Here is a 14,265-nt window from a genome sequence, read left to right on the forward strand (position 1 = left end):
CAAAAGAAAAACTTGTGTCTTAAGCCATTCTCTGACTTACTGTGTCTTGCCCCCATGTACAGATCCCCACTCGTCTCAGAGTGTGCACCTAAAAAGGCTTGCTACACTATCAAAAACAGTCCTGGCCACAGACCCATGACAGAGCAAGAGAGCCAACCAAAAGCCTCTTCACAACAAAGCAGATCAAAGGCTTCGCTCATTCGCTCTCCACAGTCCTGCAACTGCTCCATCTCCCTGACTATGACTATCCATGACTCACTCATGTAAACGTGGGTGTGTTCCTCTCATGGGGGATGGGCTGACTGAAGGTGAGACTTAACGGTAGCCTACACACACCATTGCTACAATACACTGCTTTATGTGGTTCATCATAGCTCCATGGAAACCTAGGCTAACAAGGAATACTGTCACTAAGGCAGTAGAAGGCTACCAATGAGCCACAGAGCACTGGCAAGGTATTTCCCATAAGAGGCTGTGTGTGCGTTCGTGCTCCCATAAGGCTGGCTTTCATTAACTCACCAACTACACCCACTTTTTGGGAAGTACAACATGTGGCTTGTAAAACACAAGGTATATTCAGTCTTAACAGAAGGAAACACTCAATATATTTTTCTGTATATAGGCCTACTTCTAGGTCAATGTACAGTGAATTTCTTGACAAATGTGCTTCACACTTAATGAGTAGTGCCCAAATGATGAATACCCAGTGACAGCTTCCTTTCACAACATTCCACTCTAACCTCATTAGAAGCAATTAGCCATAATTAATATTGAGTTTTCCACTTCCATTCAGTTTAAATCCCCTTCAAGTGTTTAAATGGTCACTTGTGATTAGCAGCAGCTACCTACATATCATATGAATCATGTTCTTGACTTGGTCTTAGCCAGTAGACTCTCTGGTCTACCACTACAGGGGCTCAAACAGAGTTTAGACCTTTCTACCCGGTCTTCAAAAAGGTCTTGCAGCAAAAAAGTCAGCAAATCCATGTGCAGCGGGCAGTAAGACCCAGCACCATGGATGTGAAAAGCATGGTACCTTAGTGTGTGTTAACCTCATCTATAGACCTTTCTATCAACCACATCTTAGCAGAGTCCTATAGACACCATGCTGTTCCTATTAAGGCGGGACGCAGGAGGAGCGTGGAATAGAAGGTCATTAGTTAACAGCTCTCCTCTGAAGGTCTTTGATGGAGAGGCAGATGAAGGATATCACACACACAGGTCACCACTAGGTTATGTAGTGATGGGTGGGGACAGGTATACCTACTATTTGATGGGGGTGGGGGCCCACAAAAAAACAAGTCATCACGAGGGGCCGCAGTGGCTCGTGGTTCTGCGTACTCACATACATACACCCCCCAACAGTGCAAGCAAAGTATTTTAGTGCCCCCCCCCCCCTCTTGTGACAGTGAAGAGAAAAAACTATGTACGTTTTAAATTTAATTTCCTTCAATTCTACACATTTTGCCATGGGGGGGGGGGGGGGGCAAACGTTTGCCATTTTTAATATGATAACTGATAAAGTAATGGTCCCTACCCCGGTCGGTAATTCAGCCATGCTTACTACAAGTTTAGATAGCTGGTCGCTAACTTACAAATCTAAATAAAAATTGCTGACAGACTAATTGCGTGACTGATGCACAACCAAATATGGAAATTGCACCTTGTGTATTCTATCTCTCAAAAGTAAGTTGAGACCCCGACCAACTTCAAATATATATATTTTTTATTTTATTTCATAAATTGGCGGGCCGCCAGTTGCCAATCCCTGCTCTAGGGCATCCCTGCTCTCTCTATGGCTTCAGAGACGATTTAATGAAAGTGATAAAAGAAGCCCAGATGCATTGTCTAAATCAACTCATGAACAGTTTGAACCATGTTTTAAAATAAGTGTTTTTCTATCCGCACAACTGTATTTATATTTAATGCTTTAGAATACATAAGACATTCCTCATACGTACCAGTATGTATTCTAATGGGGTCAATACTCATTTTTATAGCATCAAAACATCTGTGTGCTCCAAAAATCAATGCACTTGGCGGACAAACAAGCAGGCTAAATATAGAGGCCCCAAAATTAATACATGTAAACATTTATGCTTTCGTGGATATAACACAATTGAACAGCACCTTCCCAAAGGGGAACACTGCAGGGTTTGTCGATAAACGTGGATTTGTTTGATTTCACAAATGGCTGTTAACTCGCCATCCTTGTTGTCTTTGGGGCACAAGCCCACTTTGTTTCACTTTCAGCAGGTGTACAATTGAGCCCAAACCCTGAGTCTGGTATAGCAGGTAACACCACCCGATGCAGCACATTGGCCTGATAGGTCACCCCTCAACGTGGGTACATATCCTGGCGCCACCGCTACCTCAGCATCTCCCTACCCCACTGTCCCCCTGCTCATTTCCACATCGGTCTCAATAAGTTAATAACACTGAAGCCAAGCCCCTGCCCTCCACCGCAAGGTGACCTGTAATTCAGGACAGCGCAGGAGTGAGTCAGTCCTACCCCATTCCATCCAGACCAGCATGCCATAGAGAGGGAATCAGTACGTAACATTCAGACAGGGATTCCAGTCATAGAAACACTTGACAGTGGTTTCACTGGGTCCAATGAGTGGTTTGACTTGCTGGTGTGTGTCCTAAATGACTATCCTTATTGGCCCTGGTCAAAAGTAGTGCACTGCACACAGTGTAAAAACCATTAGGAGCACTTGCTCTTTCAATGACACACTGACCGAGTGAATCCAGATGAAAGCTATGATCCCGTATTGATGTCACCTGGTAAATCCATCTCAATCAGTGTAGATGAAGGGGAGGAGACAGGTTAAAGAAGGATGTTTAAGTCGTGAGACATGGATTGTGTATGTGTGCCATTCAGAGGGTGAATGAACAAGACAAAAGACCTAAGTGCCTTTGAACGGGGTGTTAGTAGGTGCCAGGCGCACCGGTTTGAGTGTATCAAGAACTGCAACGCTGCTGGGTTTTTCATGCTCAACAGTTTCCTGTGTGTATCAAGAATGGTCCACCACCCAAAGGACAACTGTGGGAAGCATCCTCCATGCACCACACTGACAGAAGGACAACTGTGGGAAGCATCCTCCATGCACCACACTGACAGAAGGACAACTGTGTGAAGCATCCTCCATGCACCACACTGACAGAAGGACAACTGTGGGAAGCATCCTCCATGCACCACACTGACAGAAGGACAACTGTGGGAAGCATCCTCCATGCACCACACTGACAGAAGGACAACTGTGTGAAGCATCCTCCATGCACCACACTGACAGAAGGACAACTGTGGGAAGCATCCTCCATGCACCACACTGACAGAAGGACAACTGTGGGAAGCATCCTCCATGCACCACACTGACAGAAGGACAGGTTAGCCCTCATCCATCCATGTACGTGTTTGATTGAATTTAAAATGGTTTACTCACTTTGACAGCACCCATATTGATTTGAACAAAACCTTCAACAATTATTTTCCCTTTGTAGAAGTGCTCAGAAAATGACTTTTTGGACCTGAATGCCAAAACAATGTTAAGGTAAATGTTTTTTTCTTTTCAAGGAATAAAATAGTTTTACAAGCCTGTTTGTCAGCTTTTAGATGTTAATCACAAGCGTTTATCTATTCCAGTGATGAAAACATGGATGTCTCATGGTATGGTGGGCTGGGGTATGCAAAATAGGTCAACTTTGAGTCCCTTTATCGCTGGAATGTTTTGGCATTCAGGTCCAAAAAGCAACTTTCTGAGCACCGCTACAATGGGTAAATATGTACGGAAAGGTTTAGTTCAAATCAAATGGGGTGCTGTCAAAAAGTGATTGAATTTAAATGTATTTACACAGACGTGTGTGTGTCTGTCGAGAAGTGATTAAGTGGAGATGGTCCGTGCAGCTGTCTGCCCTGCCCAGACACACGGAGTCCACTGTGTGTGTGTGTGTGTGTGTGTGTGTGTGTGTGCGCGCGTCTTTCCCAGACACATGGAGAATGTGGGGTTGAAACAGCATAGCCCTGAAGAGTTCATGATGGAGGGACACGCCAGTCACCTGACACCAAGGTTCTGTGTGTGTGTGTGTGTGTGTGTGTGTGTGTGTTGAATGTCCTACTATCCTCCATCTCTGGGTAATTATTACTAGGCAGGGCAGGCATTGACTGACCGTTAAAGACGGGAATGCCATCAAGGCTCAAGGCTGGACTGTAGGCCAAGAAAGAGGACATGGAGGGAGGGACAGACAAAAAGACACACAGCATCTGAAAAAACACTCAGTGAATCCCTGAGCTGTCAGCCACCATTCCTGGCAGCAGCGATGACACACTGTAACCCAATAAAAGCCACATCGCTCACCATGCCACACAATCCTTCTCCACAGTCTTTAAAAAGCATCTCACACATGTCAGAGATGCAGAGCGAGTTGCCAGGAGAGTGGAGTCATGTTTAGTGGACTGGTTATTGGGCTAGTAGCTGATTATGGCATCATACAGCTATGTAATTAACTCCAGGTCAGAACTGCTGTAGCCACAGAACTGGAATGAGTAGAACGGGATTCCACAATTAACTCTATTCATTCAAGTCTACTTATTCCATTTCTATGGCTGTAGTGTAACAGACTAAACTGACCGGCACATCAATGTAATGTGTGTCCCAAATGGCATCCTATATTGCGTACTACTTTTGACCAGGGCCCACAGGGAATAGGGTGCGAGGGAGACATGGCAAGGAAGAGGAACATGGAGAGGAGGAGGAAGGGCACCAGAGACGGGGACCTGTGTTTCCATGGAATGTGTCTGCTCCAAATCTTAACATTCACCTTTGTAGCACACAGCTTACTTTGTGCAATTTGTCTGTCTCATTTGTTGAATTGGGATCTGAAAAGTGCATGTACCTACACAGCTGCTCAAAGCGGTGGCGTGTCATATTGCTACCCATCTAGGGCGTCCTGAGGGCGGCGTCAGTAGACCAGTGTGGGGGACCATGCAAAGGCCCCTTCCCAGAAAGTGCATGCGCTCACCCCTGAAGGCATTCGAAATGCAGCTTGTGCATTCACTTGGCTACAGTGGCAGGAAGCGGGGAGCCAAGAGTGTGGCACTCGGGGGTGTCGATCGAAATGTTACATGTCATTTGAAAGCAGGCCACTCCCTCGTGAAGTTTAAAGGACGTAGGAGACAGTGTGTGGTGTGCATCCAGAGTGGATGCTGGGCAAAGAGTGGGAGATATCTAGTAACTTCCTCAGTGCTCTACGTGTTCTGTGCCACTTTGCAGGATGGGGCTGTGCTTCCAGAAGTTCCATGACATGTTGTAGGCTAAATGCAAACATTTGACAGTGTGAAATATGAATTTGTCCTCCAAATCGTATTAGGGAAATTGTGTACTTTTTAGAATTGTACTTCTCTCTGAAATCTGTCTGCATTCACTGAATTGTTGTCAAAGTAGGCTACTACTTCTACATTTTGTTTCAGGCCTGGTTTGTACTAAATCTTATTGAGGGTGTCTATATTTTGAAATAGTCTGAATGGTTGTTTGTATTTTTACATTGTTACAGAAGTAAGAATCGTTGTCAATCAAATAGCCTACTTTGTGTGGGTTTTGAAATACTTTCTGAATATTGTCATCCGGTTACATTTTCACATATTTATAAGTATAATAGATTATACTTAGTAAATTTGACTAAATTACTCACTCAAAATGTACTACAATTTAAATACTCTTGTTTATTGTTGTGTTGAGTGTTAGTGAGTGTCTACACAATGGAAGACATAATGAGTGTTATTCATATCGACATGAATGTGGTGTCATTAAAGAAGTGGTTGTGCTCCTTAAAACGAAGTTAACAAATGACAATTACAAGTTCTTTGTTTTTGGAAGTCTACAGCAGCGTTCGAGAATTATATTGGGGACTAAAGGGTTAACATCACTTGAATGAACATGACATTACCATGGAATTATTGCATGACAATACCAGGCGTCCATTGAGTGTACCCATGAGTTTACCAGTCAAATTGACAGGGTTAGAGGTTCCAAGTATGTTCTATTCATTCTCTCCCTCTACGTTTTCTGCTGATGCAGCAGCATTGTGGTCATTCAGTCAGCTATTCATTTGAATTGTAGTTTAATTTATGGTTATGACATTTTATTTTCATGACTGTCTTCATCCATAACCGTCAGTCACACAGCTATATGGTAATTGTGCCAGGACTAAGGTCACGGCATTCACTTACCCCCTTCATTGTAGAGAAGCTTATCCACTGACTCCAACCATTTATTGTGGAGAGAAGCTTCAGTCAGCCACTAACCGTATGCTTACTAACTACACCCATAACTGCTCGAAGCTGCTCTCCCCCCGCCCATCTCCCTCTACAGATTAATTCAATCTGTCACTCACTTCCAATCCTAGTCTCATTCATCATCCATCCCCCTTGAACAGAATCACAGGCTTTAAAAATCAGGTATAGGCCATAATCTAATAGACAACAGCGAGGCAGTTTACCCACTGTTCCCCGGGTGCTGAAAATGTTGATGTCGAGGAAGGCAGCCCCCAGCACCTCTGATTCAGAGGTGTTAAATACGGAAGACACACTTAAGTTGAAGGCATTCAGTTGTACAACTGATCCCCCTTTCCAAGTTTCCATTCAGCCTTTTTATGCAAGTAAAGTACATGTCAGCGAAATAGATTCACGACAGGCCTGATGGAAACAGAACATTTTTCAGTAAACTTTTCAAATGTTCACAAAACACGCTAGACAAGTTGGCCAATTAATTAGGGCCGATTTCAAGTGTTCATAACAAATTGGTAATCGGCCTTTTTGGGCGCCGATTATGGCCGATTACATTGCAATCCATGAGGAGACTGCGTGGCAGGCTGACCACCTGTTATGTGAGAGCAGCAACAGAAGGACCTGTGGCTGCAAGTAGCCACGGTTTGTTGCTAGCTTGCATTTAACATAATCACTAGTTAACTTAGTAATATCATCTACCATTTGTAGTTAACTAGCTTGTCCTGCTTTGATTATATGCAATGCAGTGCCTGTTCATTTATCATCCAATCACAGCTTACTTCAACTTCGCCAAATGGGTGATGAATTAACAAAAGCGCATTCGCGGAAAAAAGCACAATCACTGCACAAATGTACCTAACCATAAACATTAATGTTTCTTAAAATCAATACAGAGAAGTATTTTTTTTTTTACCTGCATATTTAGTTGATAGCAGGCAATATTAACGAGGGAAATTGTGTCACTTCTCTTGCGTTCTGTGCAAGCAGAGTGTCACGTTCCTGACCTATTTATGTTAGTTGTTATGTGTGTTAGTTGGTCAGGACGTGAGGTTGGGTGGGCATTCTATGTTTTCTGTTTCTATGTTGGTTTTGGTTTGCCTGGTATGGCTCTTGATTAGAGGCAGGTGGTTTGCGTTTTCCTCTAATCAAGAGTCATATTTAGGTAGGGCATTCTCACTGTTCGTTGTGGGTGATTGTCTCCTGTGTCCGTATGTATGTTCGTACCACATGGGACTGTAGCGTTTGTTTGTTTCGTTTCGATGTCGTCTGTTTCCTGTACGTAAGTTTATGTTTAGTTATGTAAGTTTATGTTCAGGTTTCGTCAACGTCGTTTTCTTGTTTTGTAGTTTGAAAGTGTTTTGTTTCGTTTCGTGTGGCCATCGTATTTTTAATAAAGATGGCTTATTTCCCAACTGCTGCGTTTTGGTCTGAAGATCCTTCTCTCCTCACCTCATCCGAGGATGAGGAGAGCACAAGCCGTTACACAGAGTCAGGGTATATGCAGCAGTTTGGGCTGCCTGGCTCGTTGCGAACTGTGTGAAGACCATTACTTTCTAACAAAGACCATAATTAATTTGCCAGAATTTTACATAATTATGACACAACATTGAAGGTTGGGCAATGTAACAGCAATATTTTGATTCAGGGTTGCCACCCATTCGATAAAATACGTAACAGTTCCGAAGAATAAATGTTTGTTTTCGAAAATATAGTCTCCAGATTTGACCATAATAATGACCAAAGGCTCGCACTTCTGTGTTTATTATAAACTCAGCAAAAAAAAAATACTTTTCACCGTCAACTGCCTTTATTTTCAGCAAACTTAACATGTGTAAATTTTTGTATGAACATCCAGAGTACAGGTCTCGGTGTAATGCTCATTCCTCCGACGACAAACGCGAATCCGACCATCACCCAAGGTGAGACAAAACCGCGACTCGTCAGTAAAGAGCACTTTTTGCCAGTCCTGTCTTGTCCAGTGACGGAGGGTTTGTGCCCATAGGCGACGTTGTTGCTCGTGATGTCTGGTGAGGACCTGCCTTACAACAGGCCTACAAGGCCTCAGCCTATTGCGGACAGTCTGAGCAGTGATGGAGGGATTGTGTGTTCCTGGGATAACTCCGGCAGCTGTTGTTGCTATCCTGTACCTGTCCCGCAAGTGTGATGTTCGGATGTACCGATCCTGTGCAGGTGTTACCTGTGGTCTGCCACTGCGAGGACGATCAGCTGTCCACCCTGTCTCACAATACGGACATTGCAATTTATTGCCCTGGCCACATCTGCAGTCCTCATGCCCCCTTGCAGCACGCCTAAGGCACATTCATGCAGATGAGCAGGGACCCTGGGCATCTTTCCTTTGGTGTTTCAGAGTCAGTAGAACGGCCTCTTCAGTGTTCTAACTTTTCATAACTGTAACCCAATTGTCTACCGTCTGTAAGCTGTTAGTGTCTTAACGACCGTTCCACAGGTGCATGTTCATTAATTGTTTATGGTTCATTGAACAAGCATGGGAAACAGTGTTTAAACCTTTTACAATGACAACCTATAACTTCTTAACTGGGAATATGGAAGACTCATGTTAAAAGGAACCACCATCTTTCATGTTCTGAGCAAGGAACTTAAACGTTAGCTTTTTTACATGGCACATATTGCACTTTTACTTTCTTCTCCAACACTGTCTTTGCATTATTTAAACCAAATTGAACATGTTTCATCATTTATTTGAGACTAAATTGATTTTATTTATGTATTATATTAAGTTAAAATAAGTGTTCATTGTTTATTCAGTATTGTTGTAATTGTCATTATTGCACATATTAAAACAATAATATACAGTTAAAAAATTGCAGATTAATCGGTATCGGCTTTTTTTGGTCCCCCTTTAAAATCGGTATCGGTGTTGAAAAATCATAATCAGTCAACATCTATTAAAGTGCACAGTTATGAGCTAGGTGATCCTTTCCAATAAATAGAGGGTCTTATTAATTAACTGCAAAGGGTATTTTTATGTGCACCATGTCATTACACAGCCTTTTATCCTCAACAAGTCAATTTGATAGTAACATCTCTGGTGGCAAAATGTGCATACTATTTTTATGCATATTTGAGAATATTTGCATGAAAATCTGTCTCCAATTGGATTGGAAACATGCATACACTCTCAAACAAACCCACACCCATGGTCTGGATAGAGCCCGAATCAGACTGTAAACTCTGGTAAGAGCAATACTAAGCAGTATTGCTACATCCACTGTGTAAGAAGAACGTTAGTCTAAAATTGAATCACTTGTATATGCAATACACACTGTACCAAGCCTACATCTGGAGGAGGTTTCCCACATGGATTCCCATATTAAATCCTGGCTGCAACTCATTACAGCATCCTAATGTTAACATTACTTTGGTCACATTCTGTCCAGTGTATTGCGGTAACACGGATTCTGATATAGCCCAGTGGCCTTGGCGCACAGCAGACCCAGCTGAGAATGTGACCCTTGGTGACCTCTGAGCCCTGCTGTCCCTCACTCAGAGGATTTGCTCTCCATCAGACTCATTTCATAATGGTGAGAAACAGTGAGAGATGAGGAAATGAGACGAGTGGCCAGAGGGCAACGGACGCAGCTTACAACTCTGTACTCTGGGGTTTTACCTAACTGTCTGTCGTAAAGTGCACTGATTCCCTATAGAGAGCCATATGGTCCCTGGTCAAAAGCAGTACATTATATAGGGAATAGGGTTGGGTGCGGTCATAGTCTATTCTGTGGAGAGGGGTGAGTGAAGTAGCCCAAGCCTTTTCTAAATAGACAAGACAGTTTACTGCTTTCCTCATCTATTTATGCATCTATGTTATTGATGAAAAACAAACAAATGGATTCACACATCTGGACAGGTCAAGAAGTAGAAAGACCTACATGGTCATTGGGAGGAAAAACTAATTTTTCCCATTGTTCTAACATGATACAGGTAAGTGCCAAAATAAAGGATACACCAACATAACTTGTTAATAGGGCGTTGGGGCACTACAAACCAGAACAGCTGCAAATGGACCTTGGCATAGTTCTCCAGAATCTCCCACAAGTGTTTAATTGGGTTGAGATCATGTGACAGACGGCCATGGCATATGGCTTACATCATTTTCATGCTCATTAAACCAATCAGTGACCACTCGTGCCCAGTGGATGGGGGAAATTGTCATCCCCTCCCCAGCATTTTTATAAATGACCTTATGCATGATGGAATTTCTATATACTTTGTATCCTCAAGTCAAATCAATTCGTATCTGTCAAGTGCACCTAATACAACAGGTGTAGACCTTAACTCTATTTCTTGAACTGCATATTTGGTAAAAAAAATATTTACAAAATAAACTAAAGTAATAAATTCAAAGAACACAATAACGAGGCTATATACAGGGGGAACCGGTACCGAGTAAATGTCCAGGGGTAGAGGTTAGTCAAGGTAATTTGTACATATTAGGTAGGGGTAAAGTGCCCATGCATAGATAATAAACAGCGAGAGGCAGCAGTGGAAAATGTAAATAGTCCGTGTGGCTATTTCAATAATTATTTAGCAGTCTTTTGTAAAATATTTTTTTTATTTCACTTTTATTTAACCAGGTAGGCCAGTTGAGAACAAGTTCTCATTTACAACTGCGACCTGGCCAAGATAAAGCAAAGCAGTGCGACACAAAACAATAGAGTTACACATGGAATAAACAAAACGTACAGTCAATAACACAATAAAAAATTGTAGTCTCTAGTCTATATACAGTGTGTGCAAATGGCATGAGGTGGTAAGGCAATAAATAGGCCATAGTAGCAAAGTAATTACAATTTAGCAAATTAACACTGGAGTTATAGATGTGCAGATAATGATGTGCAAATACTGGTGTGCAAAAGAGCAAAAAAATTGGCAAAAACAATATGGGGATGAGGTAGGTAGATTGGATGGGCTATTTACAAATGGGCTGTGTACAGCTGCAGCGATCGGTAAGATGCTCAGATAGCTGATGCTTAAAATCAGTGAGGGAAATGTAAGGCTCCAGCTTCAGCAATTTTTGCAATTTCCAGTCATTGGCAGCAGAGAACTGGAAGGAAAGGCGGCCAAATGATGTGTTGGCTTTGGGGATGACCAGTGAGATACACCTGCTGGAGCGCGTGCTACGGGTGGGTGCTACTATGGGTTAAAAATTATGCATTTTTAAAAAGCATGCATGGTTTTTAAAAACCATGCATTTAGATTTACTAGCGTTTAAGAGCAGTTGGAGGCCACAGAAGGAGAGTTGGATGGCATTGAAGCTTGTTTGGAGGTTTGTTTGTCCAAAGAAGAGCTTGGGGTAGAAGCTGTTAACCTGTCTAGGACTGGGGTTCTCGCCAACAGCCAATAAAATTGCAGGGCGCCAAATACAAAATCAACAGAAATCTCATAAATCTAATTTCTCAAACATACAAGTATTAGGCATCATTTTAAGGATCAAATTCTTGTTAATCCAGCCACAGTGTCTCATTTCAAAAATGCTTTACAGGGAAAGCTCCACAAACTATTATTTTCAGTCACCACCGACAGTCAGTCACCACAGAAAAACCCAGCCATTTTTCCCGCCAAAGAGAGGACACAAAAAGCACAAAGAGATAAAATTAATCACTAACCTTTGATGATCTTCATCAGATGACACTCATAGGACTTCATGTTACACAATACATGTATGTTTTGTTTGGCAAAGTAAATAATTATATCCAAAAAATCTTATTTTACATTGTCGTGTTAGATTCAGTAGTTCCAAAACATGCAGTGATATTGCAGAGAGCCATATGAATTCACAGAAATACTCATAAATGTTGATGAAAATACAGCTATTATACATGAAACTTTAGATCCACTTCTCCTTAATGCAACCGCTGTGTCAGATTTCAAAAAAACTTTACAGAAAAAGCATAATCTGAGAACGGCGCTCAAAGCCCAAACCAGCCAGAGAAATGCCGCCATGTTGGGTAGTCGACATTATTCATAAATAGCATTAGAAATATTCACTTACCTTTGATGATCTTCATCAGAATGCACTCCCAGGAATCGCAGTTCCACAATAATTGCTTGTTTTGTTTCGATTATGTTCATTTATGTCCAATAGCTTCTTTTGTTAGGGCGTTTGGTAAACAATCCAAAAGCGCGATCTGGTCCATTCGGTCGAAACGTTCAAAAAGTTATATTACAGGTCGAAGAAACTTGTCAAACTAAGTATAGAATCAATCTTTAGGATGTTTTTATCATAAAAGTTCAATAATGTTCCAACCGGAGAATTCCATTGTCTGTAGAAATGCACTGGAACGAGAGCAACCTTTCAAGTGAAAGCGTGTGACTGAGAACGAGGCTGTAGGCAGACCCCTTAGTAAAACAGCTTCCATCCAGCCCCCCTTCACATAAGCCTGAAACCACGTTCTAAAGACGGTTGACATCTAGTGGAAGCCTTAGGAAGTGAAAAATAACCCATATCCCACTGTGTATTCGTTAGGGGTGAGTTTGGATTTCTCAGGTTTTTGCCTGCCATATGAGTTCCGTTATACTCACAGACATCATTCAAACAGTTTTAGAAACGTCAGGGTGTTTTCTATCCAATACTAATAATAATATGCATATATTAGCATCTGGGACTGAGTAGGAGGCAGTTCACTCTGGGCATGCTATTCATCCAAAAGTGAAAATGCTGCCCCCTATCCCAAACAAGTTATTAAGGAGCCTTTTGGACCTAGACTTGGCGCTCAAGTACCACTTGCCGTGCGGTGGCAGAGAGAAGTCTGACTTGGGTGACTGGAGACCCTGACAATTTTATGGGCTTTCCTCTGCCTAGTATATAGGTCCTGGATTGCAGTAAGCTTGGTCCCAGTGATGTACTGGGCCGCACGCACTACCCTCTGTAGCGCCTTACGGTCAGATGCCGAGCAATTGCCATACCAGGCGGCGAGGCAACCGGTCAAGATGCTTGAGACGGTGCAGCCATAGGACCTTTTGAGGATTTGGGGATCCATACCAAATATTTTCAGTCTCCTGAGGAGGAAAAGGTATTGTCGTGCCCTCATGACTGTCTTGGTGTGTTTGGACCATGGTAATTTGTTGTACACGAAAGAGCTTGAAACACTCGACCCGCTCCACTAGAGCCTCGATGTGAATGGGGGCGTGTTCGGCCCTCCTTTTCTTGTGGTCCACGATCAGCTCCTTTGTCTTGCTGATGTTGAGAGAGGTGTTGTTGTCCTGGTACCACACTGCCAGGTCTCCGACCTATATAGAGGCGGTCTCGTCGTTGTCAGTGATCAGGCTTATTACAGTTGTGTCGTCAGCAAACTTAATGATGGTGTTGGGGTCGTGGGTGAACAGAGAGTTAAGAGGTGACTAAGCACGCACCCGAGGGGACCTGTGTTAACGATCAGCGTGGCAGATGTGTTGTTACCTACCCTTACCACCTGGGGGCAGCCCGTCAGGAAGTCCAGGATCCAGTTGCAGCGGGAGGTGTCTAGTCCCAGGGTCCGTAGCTTAGTGATGAGCTTTGTGGGCACTATGGTGTTGAACACTGACCTGTAGTCAAGGAACAGCATTCTCACATAGGTGTTCCTTTTGTCCAGGTGTGAAAGGGCAGTGTGGAGTGTGATTGAGATTGAGTCATCTGTGGATCTGTTGGGGCCGTATGCAAGTATGCCTGGAGTTTTTGCTCTCATGTCATCCTTTATACATGATGACATATGGCCCTTTCTTTGGGTTAGCATTTCCAACCACGTGTTTACTATAGGACAGTGAACAACTGACTCAAACCCACTCTCTCAAACCGCTAAATCACCCCATGCTTCAGTTCCCTTACCCGGTCTTTGTCATCAGCCACATCACACAGCACGTCATCCAGGTCCAGGATACCTCCGTCCCCATGCTCCAACCGGTGCACCTGTAACCAGTAGCTGGCATCCTAGGGGAAGAAGAAGAAGAAGATTCACGTA

At 43.0% G+C, this 14,265-nt stretch overlaps 1 protein-coding gene across 6 annotated transcripts in view; it reads right to left on the reverse strand.

Annotated features, from left to right (window-relative positions):
* The window catches only part of LOC129823659 (partitioning defective 3 homolog), a 219,398-nt gene that overhangs the window by 161,745 nt on the left and 43,388 nt on the right, over positions 1 to 14,265 (reverse strand). For all 6 annotated transcript variants that reach the window (XM_055882545.1, XM_055882543.1, XM_055882544.1 and 3 more), the window contains exon 2: positions 14,133 to 14,234. In XM_055882545.1, the coding sequence (XP_055738520.1) occupies positions 14,133 to 14,234 (102 nt within the window). The remainder of the gene's footprint in view (positions 1 to 14,132; positions 14,235 to 14,265) is intronic.

Source organism: Salvelinus fontinalis, chromosome 26 (genome assembly GCF_029448725.1).
Source record: "Salvelinus fontinalis isolate EN_2023a chromosome 26, ASM2944872v1, whole genome shotgun sequence".
NCBI lineage: Eukaryota > Metazoa > Chordata > Actinopteri > Salmoniformes > Salmonidae > Salvelinus > Salvelinus fontinalis.